General features: G+C 38.5%; 1 protein-coding gene across 1 annotated transcript; it reads right to left on the bottom strand.

Annotated features, from left to right (window-relative positions):
- Positions 1 to 2,405: 2,405 nt before the first annotated feature.
- On the bottom strand, positions 2,406 to 20,557 carry si:ch1073-184j22.1 (erythroferrone). The gene is made up of 8 exons (XM_049476615.1): positions 18,765 to 20,557; positions 16,225 to 16,341; positions 14,644 to 14,758; positions 10,101 to 10,228; positions 8,749 to 8,860; positions 6,205 to 6,295; positions 4,513 to 4,591; positions 2,406 to 2,978 (listed from the first exon to the last, which is right to left on the bottom strand). The coding sequence occupies exons 1-8, from the start codon at positions 18,900 to 18,902 to the stop codon at positions 2,880 to 2,882; spliced, it is 879 nt and encodes a 292-aa protein (XP_049332572.1). The 5' UTR covers positions 18,903 to 20,557; the 3' UTR covers positions 2,406 to 2,879.

Below are 20,557 nucleotides of genomic sequence, written 5' to 3'. Positions count from 1 at the left end.
ATGTATGAATGAGGGCATCGGCCCATACTAACAGCATGGAAAGTTGGCGCAATGCAAGCGCATCACTGGACACTACACCTACGTTAACTCTGCTTGTTACTGCACAGGGCACCCACATTTAGATGCATCAAGCATGTGCTCACTTAACACAAGCCACAAGTTAAATGCTAATAAACTCACTCATGCATGAGGATATCCGAGGTATAAAAGGAAATACTTCACTGTCCACAGTCACCGGTGCTAAAGAGCTATCGTTTAAAAGTACGGTATCGTTTAGTATTATGCTAATTATTAATCAATCGTTTCTTTTATTACAGGATGTAGAATAAAGTAAAGATTTACTGGTGGGTATATATATGTATATTAATTCTTTCACTTTTGGGGTTGGCTCCGCCCCTGTCTCCAATGTACGACAGGATCTGCAGAGCCCAGATGAATCAAGCCCTGGGCCGATGACGGGGCCTACGCCAAAGACTCTACTAGAGGACTGTTTCAATATAACCTCTTTATATATGTATCTTTGTTTTGCTAAATATGTTAAAACATTAAATTGTTCAACTGACAACATTTCTTCCGGAGTCGTAATAGTAAAAATAGAGTTTATACTCTCTATAGAGATGTCCCAGACTTTAAGAGGTTAAAATACAGTATCTTATATCTTTCATCTGTCTTTTCATGGAACAACAATATTGAATTGAAACTTTAATATTAATGAGTGTAGTTTACTATCTTCTGAAAATAACGCAAAACAAGTGAGTAAACCCTATATTGAACAAGATCTCATGTGTAAATGGAGAGAAGGGCTGTTAAATTTGGTGTTTTGTGTTCAATTCTTTCTTACTGGCCACTGGATATTCAACATGCCACCTCATGGCAAAGAACTCTCTGAGGATGGGATAAATAGAGTTTGTGTTCTCTACAAAGATGGCCTATGATAAGTCTATAAGAAGTTGAAAAAGAATTTAAACCATGTCTTAAAACTTCAGAGGACTAAAAATACGGTCTTCTAAAAGCCTGACGGAAATGGCTAGGACCCGTTTATTTTATTGAACAGTTAATTATTTATAGGAACCCAGCTTTGTTCCCGGCACACTCCTGTTTACACCACAGCAAAAAGATTAGAACAGTGTTATGATCTGGAATTTAAGCTTCATTAGTAGAGTGGATGTCTGTTTAAGTGCACTTAACACTTCTAAAAGCTTCTAAATATGTAAATGAACAGAGCTGGGTTGAGGGGACAGAACCCAAACTGAAGTTAAAATACAATATTTCCTATTTTCTGCTGAATATTGTATTATATCTGTTTATGGGACACCCTATAGAATTGAAACTTGAATATAACTTAGAGTAGTCAGCAGTACAGCAGTAATTTACTTTTTGGACAATAAGGCGCACTTAAAATCTTTTAATTTTCCCAAAATACCGTCAGTGCGCCTTATACAGTATTTGAATTCTACCAGTCAGGTATTAAAGAGCAGTAAAGTCCCTCTGCTGAAGTACAGCATTATAAGTGTGAGTTTTCAGTGAAGTTTCTCCAGCACTAAGGCTGGGAGCAGCAGCATTAGCATTAGCCGCTAACCGCACAAAACACTAGCTCTTCGCTCTTTCGTTCAGAGGTGAGTATATCGGACTGTAGTCTATGTGTTTGCCGTGTTAAAACCGCTAGCTACTATCGCCCTCAGTCTAGCGCTATCGGACAGCATTTACGTCTCGCTAGCACTGCGGTTAGCGGCTAATGCTAATGCTGCTGCACCCAGCCTTAGTGCTGGAGAAACTTCACTTGAAACTCACCCTTAGACAAAATATTGGAAATCAAAGCTTAATGTAAATAAACTGAAGTGCTTTACTCACCCAAATAAACAGTTTTCTGGAGAGAAATCTGTGTAGATTAACATCCAGCACTCACCTTTTTTTGTTTAAAAATTACAGTTTTGTTTAATTAGGCGCTTCCCCAAATTCCCCATTAGAAGATTTGATTAAAAATACAGTATAAATTTACCGTCTTAAAAAGTAATGCAACACAAGTGAGTGCACTTCATAGTGAGCATGCGCAAATTGTGCCCAATTGTAAAAGTGCAACATGCCACCTCATGGCAAAGAGCTCTCTCAGAGGATGTGAGAAATAGAGTTTTTGCTCTCTATAAAGATGGCCTAGGCTTTAAGAAGATTGCGAACACCCATAAAAAAGGAGCTAAAGCAACTTGGTGGTGGTAGCATCATGGTCTGATCATGGTCGGCATGATTAATCATGTTTAATCAATTATTGTCCCCGATAACATTTATCATCCTTTAGAATAGCACTGCTATCCGAAACATCCTTCTGCAAACACACCTTTTGCAAAATCTCTTTGATAATGAGTATGAAGTTAATTGCCATTAGGAAAAAAATCAGACACACATTAAAGTAAGGATTTAAAAAACATATTTTTAACTTTATTATATTTAGCATTCACACGTAACAAACTTTTTTTATTTTTCAAAAAGAAATGCAAATAAATACATAAAGTTTCTGTACCCTGTTGACTGTAAAACGTGTGATATATAAACACAGCACATGGAAAAATACATACATCTCTATCAACAGAGGTTTAAAGGTTTTAAAGATGCTTTAAAACTGGAGTTTTATCCTGATGCCCTGGTAGAAGTAATAATAATAATATTAATAATAATAATAATTTTACACAGAATAATTATTGCTGAAGCTTTTTTTTGGTTTGATTTTTGGAGAAAATGTTCTTCTCTGTACTGTAATAATTACTGATGTGCTGGAAGCCAAGAAATATGGGTTTGTAGAGGCAGCTTTATGAGTTGGATGGTTTATTTTATTTATATATATATATATATATATATATATATATATATATAGTGTGTGTTCAGTCTCATACTCCAAGGAGAATCCCAGAGAATAAAGTGTCTTGGAGGACGGTCAGCGCTGAGCCGGTTCCATTATCAATAAGAATAGATACATATTCTCCAACCTAGAAATATAAACACACAACAATACAAAATTAATACACTTCTATAATAAAAAAAATATGTGTATCATACATCTCTGGAAAAAATTAAGCATTTCAGTTTATGGATCAGTTTTTCTAATTTTACTATTTATAGGTTTATGTTTGAGTAAAATGAGCATTGCTGTTTTATTCTATAAACTACAAACAACATTTCTCCCAAATTCCAAATAAAAATATTGTTATTTATTTGCATTTATTTGCAGAACATGAGAAATGGCTGAAATAACAAAAAAAAGATGCAGAGCTTTCAGACCTCAAATAATGCAAAGAAATCAAGTTCATATTCATAAAGTTTTAAGAGTTCAGAAATCATCAATATTTGGTGGAATAACCCCAAAAGTTTTTCATGCATTTTGGCATCATGTTCTCCTCCACCAGTCTTACACACTGCTTTTGGATAACTTTATGCTGCTTTATGCGTTTGTGATCATCCATCTTCCTCTTGATTATATTCCAGAGGTTTTCAATTTGGTAAAATCAAAGAATTATTATATTTCTATATTATCCAGTTTATATTAAACGTTTGACACATTCTATATAGGAGATTCTAGATTATATCAGTGGTTCTCAAACTTTGGTAAAGGTACCACTAGTGGTGCTTAAAGCTCTAGAAGACCTCAAAAAATCTTCTTGCATTAAAGCGTAACTGAGCCCCCAGATTTTGTCTGACACCAACCTCAGCTCCAATTTGAAAAATGCTGAACAGAAAATAGAAGCAGTTTGGGAGGGGCACTGGGTGATGTATGGGTTTAGGGGCGGTGCAGAAAGGGGAGAGCTTTAATGTTTCCTTTGCTGTTAAGTGACATACTGCACCAACTGTCTTAGTGAGAAAATATTCAGAGCAATCGACGATAGTACGGTAGTCACCCCAAGTAGTGATCAAAGGGACACTAACAGCTCAGAGATGTGAGCAAGACATCCTTCCAAATGCCATTTTCAGCAGGATGATGCTCATCCACACAGAGGAAGAAACAAGACTTTCCCAGCAGTGTTACCACCAGATGGTAAGTCTGGTTTACTCATGGTAAAGTTTGTAGTTAAAGAGTGAAGACAGGTAACAAATGCTATTTTTTCTTTAGTGTTCTAAGTAGTTTTTAAATAGTGGTTTAATTACTTATATTACTTTTGCAATTAGATCAATGTACAAGACACTATGCTTAATAATGAAATGTATTTTAAAGTTATTTTGTGTATATTATGTAATTTCCTGGGGACAAAAATGGCACCAATTTGGTGGAATGGCCCACATATTTTTACTCTAATATTGAAATCTCTCTAATATATTGTCATTATATTCACAGATAAAGCTTTATCTATAGTAATTGATGATATGGTTCAGACAGGCAGGCTAGGTGTGTTTGTGTACGTCTGCTGGCTTTTATATAATGGGCTAACGTGGTGTTTGTGTACAGTTCTGATAGACAGTAATCGTATTTATATGCTGTATAATTGTTGTGTATGTTTGCCAAAGTCTTTGTGTGTGTGTGTGTGTTACCTGCAGGTATAGGGTTCCTGTCAGTAGGATGCTGAAGACGCCCCCTGCTGGACTCACCCCTGTTACTGTCTCCAAAGATCTGCAGCAAAACAGCACAAAAAAACAAACCACTTAAAAATGATGAGTTTCTTTGATTTTACCAAATTGAAAATCTCTGGAATATAATCAAGAGGAAGATGGATGATCACAAACCATCAAACCACCAAACTGAACTGCTTGAATTTTTGCACCAGGAGTAAAGCAGCATAAAGTTATCCAAAAGCAGTGTGTAAGACTGGTGGAGGAAGGAGAACATGATGCCAAGATGCATGAAAACTAAATATTCCACTAAATATTGATTTCTGAACTCTTAAAACTTTATGAATATGAACTTGTTTTCTTTGCATTATTTTCGGTCTGAAAGCTCTGTGTCTTTTTTGTTATTTCAGCCATTTCTCATTTTCTGTAAATAAATGCTCTAAATAACAATATTTTTATTTGGAATTTGGGAGAAATGTTGTCTGTAGTTTATAGAATAAAACAACAATGTTCATTTTACTCAAACATAAACCTATAAATAGCAAAATCAGAGAAACTGATTCAGAAACTGAAGTGCTCTCTTAATTTTTTTCAGAGCTGTATATTGCCAAAACAATAGGAAATTCTGGTGCAAATTGATCTTGGATCTATTGTAGGAATTTATTTGTACCCTAGCTAACAGTTTTGCTTAATTTTTAGTTTTGTTAATATTACTTTTAACATTTACATAATGTTAGTATTTATCTAGCTGGAAACGTTATATAAAAAGTGTACACAGCTAACAAATTAGCACCCATTTCACCAGTAGAAAACTCACAAATTGGACATATACCTTTTATTAAAACAGTTGGTCATTTGGGTATTTCCTTAGTTTAGCTACCCAGCTAACAAATTAGCACCAATTCCACCAGTATAGAACTTATGAACATATCTGCTTTTTATTAAAACTGCTTTTTGTATGGATATGTCATTTGCTAAGCTTCACAGCTAATTAGTGCCCATTCCACCAGTAGAGTATACGTATACTGGTGGAACTAGCACTAATTTGTGAGCTGAGTAGCTAAGCTACATTAAGCAAATCAAAAGCGCAAGAACAAACTGTTTTTAAAGCGAAATTCTTTCGATTTTTAGGGACTTGGGGATTTAAAGTTTGAGAATGTTGTTGCTGTCCAATAAAAAACAGCAACTTTACAGGCAAGAGATAAAACCTTCTTAATTTTCAATGGAAGTCAATGTAAAAAGAATTTATTTCAGGTTATTTTAGAGATTTTATTTTGGTTCGTTCATCAAGAAATTGTAATACAGTGTAAGGGACAGTTTATTATGTAGTAAACAATAATAATTAATAGTAAATCTACAAAAGTGGAGATGTCGACGATATGGAAGAGTACCTTTAATGCAGGTTAATATAAATAAATTGCTGTGTGAAATTTGGTAGAGAGAAATTATATCCAATAAACCTACCAGATCACTCTGATATAGAATAAAATAAACATATTAAGGACATACATTGTTGTAGGGACAGTGTAATTACAATATTTTGTCCACTAAATTTTAATTTTAAAGAAATATCTTAAGGATTGCTGCATTAATACCCTTATTTTCAAGAGAAATAATGAATAAGCAGGTGTTCCAATACTTTTTTTTATATAAGCTGATGAGCTGAATACTCACACATTGCTCTGGCAGAGGGACTCTATACATATGGAGGCTTTAATGCTGTCCCTCTGTCTCGCTTGAGGCCTTTTCTGACTCTCGCTGGATTCTGAGAAAACACACACACACATTGTAGAGGAAGGATGCGTTGTGGGTGGATGTTCGGTATCAGGACCCCACCCCTTTTCCTCTGAGCTTTATCTCCGGCGCTGTCAGAGTCGCCTGATGATGCAACCCCGCTGCAGGCATTGCATGTGCTTCGACTTGCAGCTTGACGCAACGAATCAAACGTACATCATTTTCTGTGTTTCTGACAAACGCGTCTCCCTGCACTGCCTCAGGTCACGAGTCAACTGGTGTTAAAGGGGAATTCCACCAAATGTAACATTTCATAATTCAGTGGATAAGGGGTAAACATTGATTCAATGAAACAATGAGTGGGGGGTTGGTGCCAAATTGGGGTTCATTGAAGAGAAATTGACCTATTGGTTCGCTTTACAGTGGCAGTGAGGGGAGACATCCCACCTCTCCTGTGACTCATGGGATTCTCTTGAATAATAATTATAGAGGGCTATTGTTGATGGGGAGGGGGGATCGTGGCTCTATTTGTTGATGGGAGAAGTTTGTAGCGCTATTTGTTGATGAGGGGGGAGATTGTGGCGCTATTTGTTGACGGGGGATATTGTGGCGCTATTTGTTGTCGAGGAGGGAGATTGCAGCACTGTTTGTTGATAGGGAGATTGTGGCGCTATTTGTTGATGGGGAGATTATGGCGCTATTTGTTGATGGGAGAAGTTTGTAGCGCTATTTGTTGATGAGGGCGGAGATTGTGGCACTATTTATTGACGGGGAGGTTTGTAGCGCTATTTGTTGTCGAGGAGGGAGATTGCAGCACTGTTTGTTGAAGGGGAGATTGTGGCGCTATTTGTTGATGGGGAGTTTGTGGCGCTATTTGTTGTCGAGGAGGGAGATTGCAGCACTGTTTGTTGAAGGGGAGATTGTGGCGCTATATTTGTTGATGGGGAGATTGTGGTGCTATTTGTTGATGGGGAGATTGAGGTGCTATTTGTTGATGGGGAGATTGTGGCGCTATTTGTTGATGGGGAGATTGTGGCGCTATTTGTTGATGGGGAGATTGTGGCGCTATTTGTTGATGGGGAGATTGTAGAGCTGTTTGTTGATGGGGTGATTGTGGCACTATTTGTTGATGGGGAGATTGTGGCGCTATTTGTTGATGGGGAGATTGTGGCGCTATTTGTTGATGGGGAGATTGTGGCGCTATTTGTTGATGGGGAGATTGTAGAGCTGTTTGTTGATGGGGAGATTGTGGCGCTATTTGTTGATGGGGAGATTGTAGAGCTGTTTGTTGATGGGGAGATTGTAGAGCTATTTGTTGATGGGGAGATTGTAGAGCTGTTTGTTGATGGGGAGGGGGGATCGTGGCTCTATTTGTTGATAGAGGAGATTGTGGCGCTATTTGTTGATGGGGAAATTGTAGAGCTGTTTGTTGATGAGGGGGGAGATTGTGGCACTATTTATTGACGGGGGAGGTTTGTAGCGCTATTTGTTGGCGAGGAGGGAGATTGCAGCACTGTTTGCTGATGGGGAGATTGTGGTGCTATTTGTTGATGGGGAGATTGTGGCGCTATTTGTTGATGGGGAGATTGTGGCGCTATTTGTTGATGGGGAGATTGTGGCGCTATTTGTTGATGGGGAGATTGTGGCGCTATTTGTTGATGGGGGATGTTTGTAGCTCTTTTTGTTGGCAAGGGAGAAGATTGAGGGGATTTGATGACAGGAGGGGAGATCACAGTGCTATTTCTTGACAGAGAAATTTCGGCACTGCTTATTGGTGGTAGGGTAGATCACGGAGCTATTTGTTCAAGGGGAGAGATTGTGACAGTATTTGTTGATGGAGGACATTGCTGTGCTATTTGCTGACAGGGGATGTTTGTAGTGTTATTTGTTGACTGGGAAAATTACAGCATTGTCTGGTGGGAGGCGAGATCACAGTGCTATTTGTTGACGGGGAGATTACGGCAAAATGACAGGGATGTTTGTAGTGCTATTTTTGGGCAAGGGAGGAGATTGAGGCATAATTTGTTAGGGGAAATTGTGGCACTATTTTTTGCCAGAGCAACACTATTTGTTGATGGGGAAGATTGTAGCACTATTTGTTGGCGTGGTGGGAGATTGTGACGCTGTTTGTTGACGGGGGATGTTTATAGAGCTATTTTTTGTCAAGGGATGAGATTGCGGCACTATTTGTTGATAGGGAGATCGCAGCGCCATCTGTTGACGGAAGAAATCGTGGTGATTTTTGTTAACTGGAAGAAATTGAGGCATTATTTGTTTACGGGAGGAGATTGCGGGGCTATTTGTTGACAGTGGGTGAAGTTGATTGGCACTCGACCTCTTTCTTTCATATTGCATCAGTTCATCAGTGTGATTTTGCAGCCAAACACAGGGAATATAAAGGCATTCCCCCTGCTGGTATTGTCCATGGTGGGAACATGACTGTAAGATAAGTTGATATAAGTTTACAGAGGCTGAGTTACTTACCCAGTACTAGGCTGGCTGTGAGCTGGTAGAAGCCAGAAACAGGAGCTGTATAGCGGCCATTGCTGGCGTTGAAGCCTTGACCTCGCTGGTGAAACTGCTCTGCATCTGAGGGCTACAGCAAATGGAGATGACTTGTTTAAGATAGAGTTGGAGGAACCATCTCAATAGGCAAAATTGTGAAAGGTTGACAAACTTCCTCTGCCCTATAAAAAGGCTCTCAGAGGATACTTTTGGGTAGTGTTTTATATGGTCATTTTATTGATTTAGTTCATCCATCAGTCAGTCTTTGTTCCCTTTGTTTGCAGTTGTATCATAAATGAGAAACTTGGACTGCAAGCATCGCATACGACAGTCAGTCACCCCTAGTAGTGATTCAAGGGACACGAACAGCTCAGTAATAATTGCAGGACATCCTGTTGAAGCCACATTCATGGCAGGGCTTCCAACTGGCATTTTCTCAGCAGGATAACGCTCACCCACACATAGCAAGGGTTTTCCAGGAATGTCTTTACTAAATTGCAAGACTTTTTTTGTCCTGCCTGGTCTCCAGATTTATAATCAATCGAGCAATGATTATGGGACTATCAGCTGGTAGACTGCATCTTCAGCTTCAACCAACAAGTGTAGAGCTACAGGATCTACAGGCCCAGCAACATCCAACCTTGTCTCTAATGGCAAAGGTTCCATCAGGTATTTTTCAGCAGGAGAATGCTCGCCCACACACAGCAATGGTTTTCAAAAGTAGCAGAAGCTATTTTGAAGCCTAAAGCTTGTGTTTGTACTCAGTCTACTGTATTTTATTACTTTTATAAGTAACGTTGAGTCTTACAGTGTCAGAAATCACATAACGTGGCTGTCTAAAGAAACCGATGTATCTTAAAAAACAGGAGGAAGAAGCAATAATGTAAAAAAACAGCTGCTGATGTTTTCCAATGATTTCTTAACTTAAATACAGATACATAAGATGCTTTTCTTTGGGCAGCTAGTCTCAGTTGACTGTGTAAAGATTCAGGCCTGCAGGTTTCACTATATAAAATCTGGAAGCTTCCACCGCTTGTAAGCTGCATTAGACTGTAAGCGCCCGAGCAGAACTGCAGAAATAAACTTCAGAGACCGAGCATGTCTTGGCTGATCGGCTGTGTTTGAGGTAAAAGTGGGGAAAATTGTGTAAAATTGATTTTTCACCAAACTATTCCTACTACTGAAAACATCGCCAGCATGTCTCACGCTCTCGCCAGTGCGGTCGGCCCGAGCTGACGTCCTTGGCCCGGGACGGCTGACAGGAATTAGAACCGGTGCCGAAGTTTGGGGCCAAGGAATGTCGTGTTTGGTTGAGCATGGGCGCCACTCACGCTGCTGAAGGGCTGGAGCTCCTGCAGGCTTCGGCGGTGGACCAGCAGGTTGCGGTGCAGATGGCAGTGGAAGGCCGTGGCCACGCGGGGGGGCTGATCGCAGAGCAGGCAGTGGGTCCCCACCATCTCTGGAGGCAATCAGAGAACGGAGACAGAGAGTCGAGTTAGAAAAGGAACGAGAACATTGGTTAAACTTTGATGTATTAACCCCTTGAAGTCCAGACGTTAAGGGAATTCTCCCATTCTATTGTATCTGAAGCATATGGAATTGAAGTATAGGTTTATGTTTGAGTAAAAAAAACATTGTTGTTTTATTCTATAAACCACAGACATTTGTCCCAAATTCCAAATAAACATATTCTCATTTAGAACACTTATTTGCAGAAAGATTGCAAAGATAATGTAAAGAAAACAAGTTCATATTTATAAAGATTTAAGAGTTCAGAAATCAATATCTGGTGGAATAACCCTGGTTTTTAATCACAGTTTTCATGCATCTTGGCATCATGTTCTCCTCCACCAGTCTTACACACTGCTTTTGGATAACTTTATACCTTACACTCCTGGTGCAAAAAATCAAGCAGTTCAGTTTGGTTTGATGGCTTGTGATCATCCATCTTCCTCTTGATTATATTCCAGAGGTTTTCAAATTGTTCAAATCAAAGAAACTCATAATTTTAGGTGGTATCTTTTTTTGCATCTAGATTTAAAGGCTTGCTAGTGTGTCTTTGTTATTGTAATGACAGGAAAAGTACACGACATAAAAGCATGTACTAATTCTCTTAACTAATCATGGATGTGTTTTAAAAAGCAGTTTCAATAAATCAATCAGCATGTCATATGCCATTTCCTTTAAGACACAGGTACGCTCTGATCTGGCGGATTGCTATTTTAATGGCGCAGCTACCTGCACGTGTCCAACACATCTCAGTAGAGGAAACTGACTTGCTTGTTCACACTGTTCTGTTTATTGTTGATGTAAAAGTAAGGGGTTTGAAAATTGCTTCATCATCCAAGATAGCAATGAACGACGGAAGACTGTTGATGTCTGTCTAGGTTGCTTTCAGTCAGTGTGACACCTGTGTTTTCATTGCAAAGATAGCAATACTCATATTCACAAGCACTGTTGCTATTTTAATGAAACTGGTGTCTGGTATGAATCCAGTAAAATTGTTTTTTAATATGATTGGATCTGATCATGACTTGGTACCACATTGTGATTGGCTGTTTAATGAATAGTGTCACTGACATTACTAATTATATGCCCTGAAGCAGGAGATCTTAAGAAACTAGTCCAAAGACTTTTGCAATATGCTGCAGTGAATGTGGATGTGATTTCTGGATTTTTGCTTTTCTGTATGCATGGACAATTCTAGCCAGAAGTCACTGGTCACAATCATTACCTTCCATTGTGACGTATTTCCAGTTTATACATAAATGCTTGCCATTTGAAACTTCTGAACTTCTGAACTATGTTCCATGTGGCTCCCACTATCAGGCCTCGCTCCATCTCCAGTTATTCTGCAATAATTTGCATTTGTCTTGCATTGCCATGAGAACGTTGGTTCAACATGTTCAACCTCACTCACAAAATCGCACTTCACAACTTCAACTTCAGGTAACATTTCACAATCAATTCACAAATGAATTGTAAGCTAACAGAGGTTTGCATAGGTTTGTGCTTTAGACCCGAATTCAGGCCCTGTGCTTTCTGCAGGGTTGCCAGATTTCCTTTGTTATTTCGACTGCTTTCTCTTTTTTTTCTGGCCTTCGCCATCATTCCATAAGCTGTTAGCTCCTCACGCCGCAGGCTATCTGCCCCCTCAGCCCGGAGGAGCTCTGAAGAACCAAGATAAACAGCGAGGCGCGAAATGTTTGGGATTATCTCTGACTGACACTTGGCCGCATATAAAGTCATTAAACAATCTGTGTCTGAAAGAGAGATGTAAATATTTGGAGTGCGAGAGCGTGCACGAGTGCCGCGCGGGTGTATGAGTGCACTGTGGGTTGATGAGTGTGTGGGGGGGTGAAGTGTGTGTGTGTGTGTGTAGGGGGGGTGGGGGGTGGTTTGGACATGCTGGAGTGTGTGAGTTTGCGGCGCCACTGTGCTTTGCAGTGTGAATAAGAGCCTTTATGTTTTATATTGCTGTCAGAACAGCCCGCAGCTCGCCGCTCCAGAGCACAAACAGACCTGTGTCTGCTTTCCTGGCCTCCTGCCAACCCTCATTCCACACACACAAAAACTCACACACACTCACACACACACCAATGCACAATGTGGAATCCAGGGAATTCTTCGCCCGGGCCACGTCGCATCCACGTCCAAGAAAATTACACCTATTAAGGGATCAGACCAGCCCACAATCAGACAAGCCAGAGGCCTCCCCAACAAACCAGCGAGACAACACACACACATACTATACACACACACACACATGTATCACAAGCATCACAATGAAAGTGACCCAGCCCAAACACACACCTAATGCCACACAAAAATCCACTACATCACTTAGACAAAAGGTGGATAAATGCTCCCATCTGATCTTGGACCCAAAATTGCGAGTCGCTACAAATTACGCTGCACTCGCTGCCAAATTGCATGAAAGCGCATGAAAACGCAATTACTCACCATGCCAATGCTAAACAGAGGGTAGCTAGCAATCGCAAAACACAAATGTAGAGCTAGTGCAGAGGGGAAGCTGTTTCCTGAAGTTAAAGTTAAATAAGCAATGGTTTGGTTAAGGATCTCTTACCAAGTGGTACTCTCACCAAGAGGTACCACTACCCAAGCGGTACACTCACTACCCAATGCTAATGCTAAACAGAGACTAGCTATAAAATCACAAAACACCAATGCAGAGCTAGAGTAGAGGGGAAGCTGTGTCTCAAATTTTGAAGAAGCAATGGTTTGGTTAAAGATTTCTCACCAAATGGTACTTAACAAGTGGTACTCTCACCAAGTGGTACTTTTACCAAGAGGTACACATTTAACAAGAGGTCAGTTCAACAAGAGGTACACTCACTAAGAGGTACACTCAACAAAAGGTAATCTCATCAAGAGGTACACTATCCAATTCTAATGCTAAATAAAGACTACCTAGCAATCAGAAACGCCAATGCATAACTAGAGTAGAGGCAAAGCTGTTTACTAAAGGTTAAAGAAACGGTTTAGTTAGAGATCTCTCACCAAAATGTACTCTCACTAAGAGGTACTCTCACCAAGAGATACTCCCACCAAGAGGTACTCCCAACAAGATGTACTCTCACCAAGAGGTACTCTCAGCAAGAGGTACTCTCACCAAGAGATACTCTCACCAAGAGGTACTCTCACCAAGAGGTACTCTCACCAAGAGGTACTCCCAACAAGATGTACTCTCACCAAGAGGTACTCTCACCAAGAGGTACTCTCACCAAGAGATACTCTCACCAAGAGGTACTCTCACCAATAGATACTCTCACCAAGAGGTACTCTCACCAAGAGGTGAGAGTACCCAATGCTAAAGCTAAACAGAGACTAGCCAGACATTGCAAAACACCAATGCAGAGCTACAGTAGAGAGGAAGTGGTATCCCAAAGGTTGAAGAAGCAAATGTTTGGTTAGAGGTCTCTCACCAAGAGGTACACAGGTAAACAGAGATTAGCTTAAAGGTTAAAGAAGCAATGGTAGTAGGCTTCAACCACACAAACAAGGGAAAATTGAGTGGCTTTTTATTATTTTATAATGTTCTGCCATGCAGATTAAAACTAAAGTAAAGTGTTAAACATACCAGAATATGTTTTATATTTTACATTCTTGCTAAGATGACAGCTTTGCACATCTTGACATCTTTCAGTAAACAGCTGTCCTGTCAAGAGTTAATTACTTGAATTTCGTGTCTCTTAATAAAGTGTTTGAGAGCATCAGTTAAAGTAAAGTAGTGAAGAGGTAGAGTTACAGGTATACAGTGAATAGTGAATATTTAAGGAATGAAAATCAGTCAAACTCTGAAAACTGATGAAACTGGCTCTTATCAGGACGTTCCCAGGAAAGGAAGAGCAAGAGGTACATCTGTTGCACAAAATAAGTCAAAAATCAGAGGGTTATCCAAGGAATCAAGCAAAACATGAATTTTGAGTGTAGTGTAAAATGTGATGTGTGCTTTTATCTGGATGTTAGCTAGGTGTTTTGTTTTTTTTTTTGGTTAATTTCTACCTGCTTTGTGGGGTGTTCTATCCTATTATAAAGTGTACAATACAATAGCTTGTTAAGAGAAGTTGGTTTTCTTTATTTTTTTCATTTCATTAACTGCTTCTGCTAAAATACATGTTTAACACCTTTTATCTCCTAGTTGCAAGAAACAAATTGACCAATATTCTCCAGGAAACACCTGGAGACATTGGTTTGATTGCTGGTTTGAACTTCTTCTCTTCGTTCACAATAAGCTCATAAATCATTTTTCTGGAGCGCTCTAAAGCCAACCGCCAACATTATAGCGTTGGTCTTTGTTTGGGTATGTGGTATTTGGTCAGTGTGCCAAAGCAGCGTAAACATTTTCCATACCTTTCAGCTTCCCCTGGAGATCTTCCATGATCTCATCCTGGTTAGGCAGCATGGGGCCAGGTAGCCCAGGTGGACCCTGTGGCCCTGGAGGTCCTGGAGGACCGGGAAGACCATGCTGCATAAAGAAAATATATTGATTTCTTATTTATCATGTTTTTGAGAGAACAATTTGCTTCAGCAGTTGGAAAGAGAAGATACTCTAGTGTTAAAAAAGTAGATTCAAGTATACTATGCATTATTAAGCTATAGTGCACTAAAGTGTTCTTGTAGCCACATTATTATTAATATATATAATATAATATATTTAACTATTTTTGTACTTATTATACTTTAATTGTATAAAATAGTAAAAAAAGTCTTACTTAAATTGTGCTAAGTGAAATTAACTGTACAATATAAAATGGAACTAGTTTAAATATATTTAAGCAACATTTAAACATTTAAACTACTTAATGTATATAACCTCATATTTGAAATATGCTTACATATGTAAAATTATAATACACTATAATACAAATATATTTACATTACAGTACAAAAATGCTTCTTGTTCCTGTCTTTTGTAAGTAGCACACTTCTAGTAAACATCTAGTATATTTGTTGGGTATAAAATATATGATTTAATATACTTTACTAAAAAAAACTTTACTTTTTAACGTGTTAAAAATTTACTTTACATTTTTGTCTTTGATATTTAAATGCATTTTTTTAACACTGTGTCCTATAACTTACTTGTATTTATATATTAGAGAGCATTGAAATACATTTTAACTGTTATGTTCGTGTAATATATTAATTTTTTATGACATATAAAAATATATATTAAACATATTTTAAAAACATTTGCCAATGTAGTAATTTAATTCACTTTCTGAAAAAAAGTTACATGATACATTGCACTTTAAGTGAAGTACTGTAACAGATGTTTTTTTTTTTTACACACTTTGCTAAAAATGTACAAAAGTATATTTGGAAAAAGGTATTTTAGAAGTATACTGAATTACATTAAACTAAAAGTGTACTTCATAGTAATCAATTTAAAAAAAAATACACTATATTTTATATAGTTTACTTTCAAACATTTGATGAAAGCATAATATTAATGTACTTTTAATATATTTTAGGTAAGTGCATAAATGTGTTAGTATATTTTCAGCATACTTAGATATTTTTTAATATGTTTTCAGTGGAATTAGGTATATATATTTTTTTCACCAGGGTCAGTGAACCCTGATGACTGTCCTTAAATAATTTATGTAGCTTCCAGACCTTCAAAAGATATGTAAATATATAATTTATGCATTACAGATATAAAATAACATGTGAATGTGGATATGGATATGGATATATGACATTTTTGCCAGAGCTGCTTATCAATTGCATGGGCAATTCTAGCCAGATGTTGCTGGTCATGATCATTACTACCCACTGTGGGATGCTGGTAATGCCTTCTTTGTATCTACCTGGCATCCACTATCAGCCCACGCTCCACCTCCCATAATTCACCTCACCTTGACACAGGTACGCTGGCCAGTGTTCAGCCTCACTCCCAAGATAACAGAATACATCCAAGCATCTTACCTTCGAGATTCTTTTGTTCTGTTTGGGCTTCTTGTTCCCGCCCTTATTGGAGTTGTCTATGAAGATTCTCCAGGTTCTGTGAGGACTAACTATCGTCATATCTGAGGACACTGCCTCCTGAGGAAGAAGAAATTTTAAGCAAAAATTCAAGCAATTGTGAAATTTCAAAACAGTTACGAGAATAAACTTTGGGTGACGTAAGCTCTTCTTTGTAAGAAGTGACAGTGAAATATGCAAAACGGGGAAAAATGAACTCTTTACACCAATTACAATACATTCTGATGGCTTTCGTCAGGTGTGATGACCTAAGAAGGGATGAAATCTTACAAAAAAATGCATCTTTGAACACAAATGCACTAGACAGTTTTGATAGAGCAGATCAGTCTAAAGCAGAGGTGTCCAAACTACGGCCCGGTTTCCTTTTTTGGAGCGGCCCGCGAGGTATTTTAGAAATAGAATGAAAGTTGGCCCGCTGTTAAGCAGGTTTTTATAATGTGAGATTCAAAGTTGGAATGCTAGATGTCAGAAACGGGCCAAAGAGTCTAAAAGCAGAGAGGGTGTGCATTTCTAGCGCAGAAAAACAGACCAAAGAGTCTAAAAGCGGAGAGAGTGTGCAGTTGTAGCACAGAAAAACGGGCCAAAGAGTCTAAAAGCGGAGAGAGTGCACAGTTCTAGCGCAGAAAAACAGGCCAAAGAGTCTAAAAGCGGGGAGAGTGCACATTTCTAGCGCAGAAAAATGGGCCAAAGGGTCTAAAAACGGAGAGAGTGCGCATTTCTAATACAGAAAAACAGGCCAAAAGTTGTAGGGCAGAAAAACGGGCCAGAGAGTCTAAACGTTGCCGTAATTAAGGAGTTTAATATTAAGAGACATCATGAAATTAAACATCAATTTGAAAAATCTTAGTTTGCACAACACTGTCAAAGATAAAGATAGTCATGTAAAATGGTGTGTAAATGAAATAATCAGGAAAAAAGTATCATTTAAAACGGGACAAAGAGTCAAAAAGTGGAGAGAGTGCGCATTTCTAGCGCAGAAAAACGGGCCAAAGAGTCTAAACGCGGAGAGGGTGCGCATTTCTAGCGCAGAAAAACGGGACAAAGAGTCTAAACGCGGAGAGAGTGCGCATTTCTAGCACAGAAAAACGGGCCAAAGAGTCTAAAAGTTGCCGTAATTAAGGAGTTTAATATTAAGAGACATCATGAAATTAAAAATTTGAAAAATCTTAGTTTACACAACACTGTCAAAGATAAAGATAGTAAGTCAAGTAAAATGGTGTGTAAATGAAATAATCAGGAAAATGTATTATTTAAAGTGGTATATTTCATTATTTGTTTTATTACAGAGTCTGTGGCCCGTGACTTTAAATATATTTCTCCTTCTGGCCCCCAACAAAAAAAAGTTTGGACACCCCTGCTTTAAAGCAACCCTTTTAAAAGGAGTATAGTGGTAAAGTGAGTTCCAGGTTGTATAGGGCAATAGAGGAAGATGGATGATCAAAAGCCATGAAACTAAGCTGAACTGCTTGAATTTTTGCACCAGGAGTAAAGGCATAAAGTTATTCAAAAGCAGTGTGTAAGACTGGTGGAGGAGAACATGATGCCAAGATGCATGAAAACTGTGATTAAAAACCAGGGTTATTCCACCACATATTGATTTCTGAACTCTTAAAACTTTATGAATATGAACTTGTTTTCTTTGCATTATTTGAGATCTGAAAGCTCTGCATTTTTTTGTTATTTCAGCCATTTCTCATTTTCTGCAAATAAATGCTCTAAATGACAGTATATTTTTTTGGAAATTGGGAGAAATGTTGTCCGTAGTTTATAGAATAAAACAACAATTTTACTCAACATATATTAAAGATAGCAATATATATATATATGGACTGTAAGGTGTATACGGTAGTGTAATGTACAGGGTGGCATAGGGTAGTATGGAAAGTATAGGGTCATATATGGAGTATATAGAGTATATAGGCAGTATTGGAAGTATAGGGTATGATAGGGTCGCATAGGGAGTATGGGATAGTATTCAGAGTATAAGGAATATAGGGTAAGATTTGGCAAATTTCATCACAGTATATGTGCCAGATGTCAAGCAATAGGAATAAAAGCAATGAAATTCAACAAAAACATATATTATATAAATTATATATTTAAAAAAAACTGTACTAACATATTTTCTTTGCAATATTTGATGCTTTTTTAGACTTATTTATACATATTTTAAATGCTTGTTAGAAGTAAACCCCACCAGATAACCTTTGCAACACTCATCCATCAACATATAATTGCATGTTCAGTAATGCCAGTTAATTCTAATACCTGTAGAAGTCAGTAATTTATTTTGAGATAGATTTTTCCACCACTTTAAAAAATATATACATTACAGTAAATCCTCCATTTATATCGCATTGAAAGGTCTGCAAGATTTTAACAGACTGCCCCTGGGGTAACAAATACCCAGGTATACAACAGGTGGACAACACATGTGGATGTATGGCTGGTAATATATAAAATATATATACATGTGAACTTACCGGGCTTTCTGTGCTCACTGTGTTGCTGTCTTCCTCAAACTCTAGATGTTCGTGGCTCTCTTGTGCTGGACAGGAACTCAGCAGGAGGCTCAGGACCAGGGGCAACAGTGGCCCTCCTGCCCCAAGCCAGGGCAACATGCTGCAGTGTTAGAGGGCAGTCCTTTAGGCAAATCCTCAGAGTGCTGGTCCCATCCCAGTCCAGGGAGTCAACTAATGGTTCTGTAGTCCTCAGATTGCAGAAGAGGAATTGCTTCAAGAAATAACCTTAAAATTATAAAAGATGCTGCTGTCCAATGTTAAAAATGAATCCTCAGTTCTCAATCAAAATTTAGAGAGCATTTTTAGTCAGGAAATTTAAGTGGTCCTCAACAGTTTGTTGGTTCTCTCAGTCTCGATTTGGAGATTGAGTCATAAATCCTTGGTCAACTTGCTTGCATGTTCTTTTTTGGAGGGAATCGAAATAGTTTGCATCAAAGTCATCCTCAAGACTTTATTGGTGTCTTTTCAGCCTTGCTTTGGGGATTAATTTGTCTTCTTATATAGTTTTGAAGATTGTATCTCAAATTCTTGATAAAAAAATCAGCTCAAGTTGTTCGTTGAAAGAGTGGAGGTCTCTTTTAAGAGTTTGTAGATCCTCTCAACCTTGGTTTGAAGATTATATCTTAAATCCTTAGTCAAATAACAGCTTGAACGTGACCCTTAAGTGTTTTCAGGTCCTCTGAACCTTGGGTTTGGAGATTGTGTCTCAAATTCTTGATCATAAAACCATCTCAGGTTGTTCCTTGAGAGAGTAGATGTGTTTTTTAAGAGTTTGTAGATCCTCTCAACCTTGCTTTGGAGATTGATTTGAAAATCCTCGGTCAAATATCAGCTTGAATGTGACCCTTAAGAGTTTGTAGTTTGTCTCTTAATATAGGTTTGGAGATTGTATCTCAAATTCTTGATTAAAAACAGCTCTTTTAAGAGTTTGTAGATCCTTTTATACTTGGTTTGGAGTCAGATAACAGCTTGAAAGTGGTCCTCAAACGTTTTTCGATCCTCTCAACCTTGGTTTGGAGACTGTTTCTCAAATCCTTGGTCCCTAAGAGTTATTTGAGTTGCAAGAGCACTTTGAGTTGCAAATCCTTGATCAAATACCAGCTCAAGTTGTTGCTTCGACAATTGAAATGGTCCTCAAGATAAAGATTAAAGAAGCATTGGTGTGAATCTAGTTCTTGGTTTCTTGGATGGAGATTCCCAGTTCTTTGGAGTCAGATCAGCATCTCTGTTCTCTGTTCTTTTTTAAAGTAGTCCTTAAGGTCTATTCCTCAGTTCTCTGTATACAGAAGCTCCCATGCCATCTTAGACCATCCACACCTTCTTACTACAGTCTTACTATGGTCTAAACATCCTCAGATCAAGTGTGTGCATTCCATAAAAATGGCATGTGTGGCACTGTGGTGATTATCAGTCGCGTGGCTTAGTTACAGTGTGACTGCTCGTGATAAAGCCAGCTCGTGGGTGGTATTTCCTCTTGTCTCAGGGTTTCCCTTGTGTCCTGTTGACTCAACCCAGAGCCTTTGCTTGCCCAGATGTTCCTGTAATTCCTTGAGTGATGCTGATGCTGATGTTTCGTTCCTCCAGACTCCAGTCTCCTTCCAAACCTCCTTCTTCTTCCTAATGTTCTTCACCCAGCTGTCTCAGCCTCCAGAGCAGACCAGAGCAGACAGCTCTGTGTTTTGAAGCCTCTCTGTATTTTGTAGCCTCCAGTAGCCAGACCCCTCCTCCTCCCCCTCCTCCTCCTCCTCCTCTCG

This window comes from Astyanax mexicanus, chromosome 4 (genome assembly GCF_023375975.1).
Source record: "Astyanax mexicanus isolate ESR-SI-001 chromosome 4, AstMex3_surface, whole genome shotgun sequence".
In the NCBI taxonomy this organism is placed as follows: domain Eukaryota; kingdom Metazoa; phylum Chordata; class Actinopteri; order Characiformes; family Acestrorhamphidae; genus Astyanax; species Astyanax mexicanus.
The sequence above is the reverse complement of the archived record's forward strand: the minus strand, read 5'-3'. Positions and strand labels throughout refer to the sequence as shown.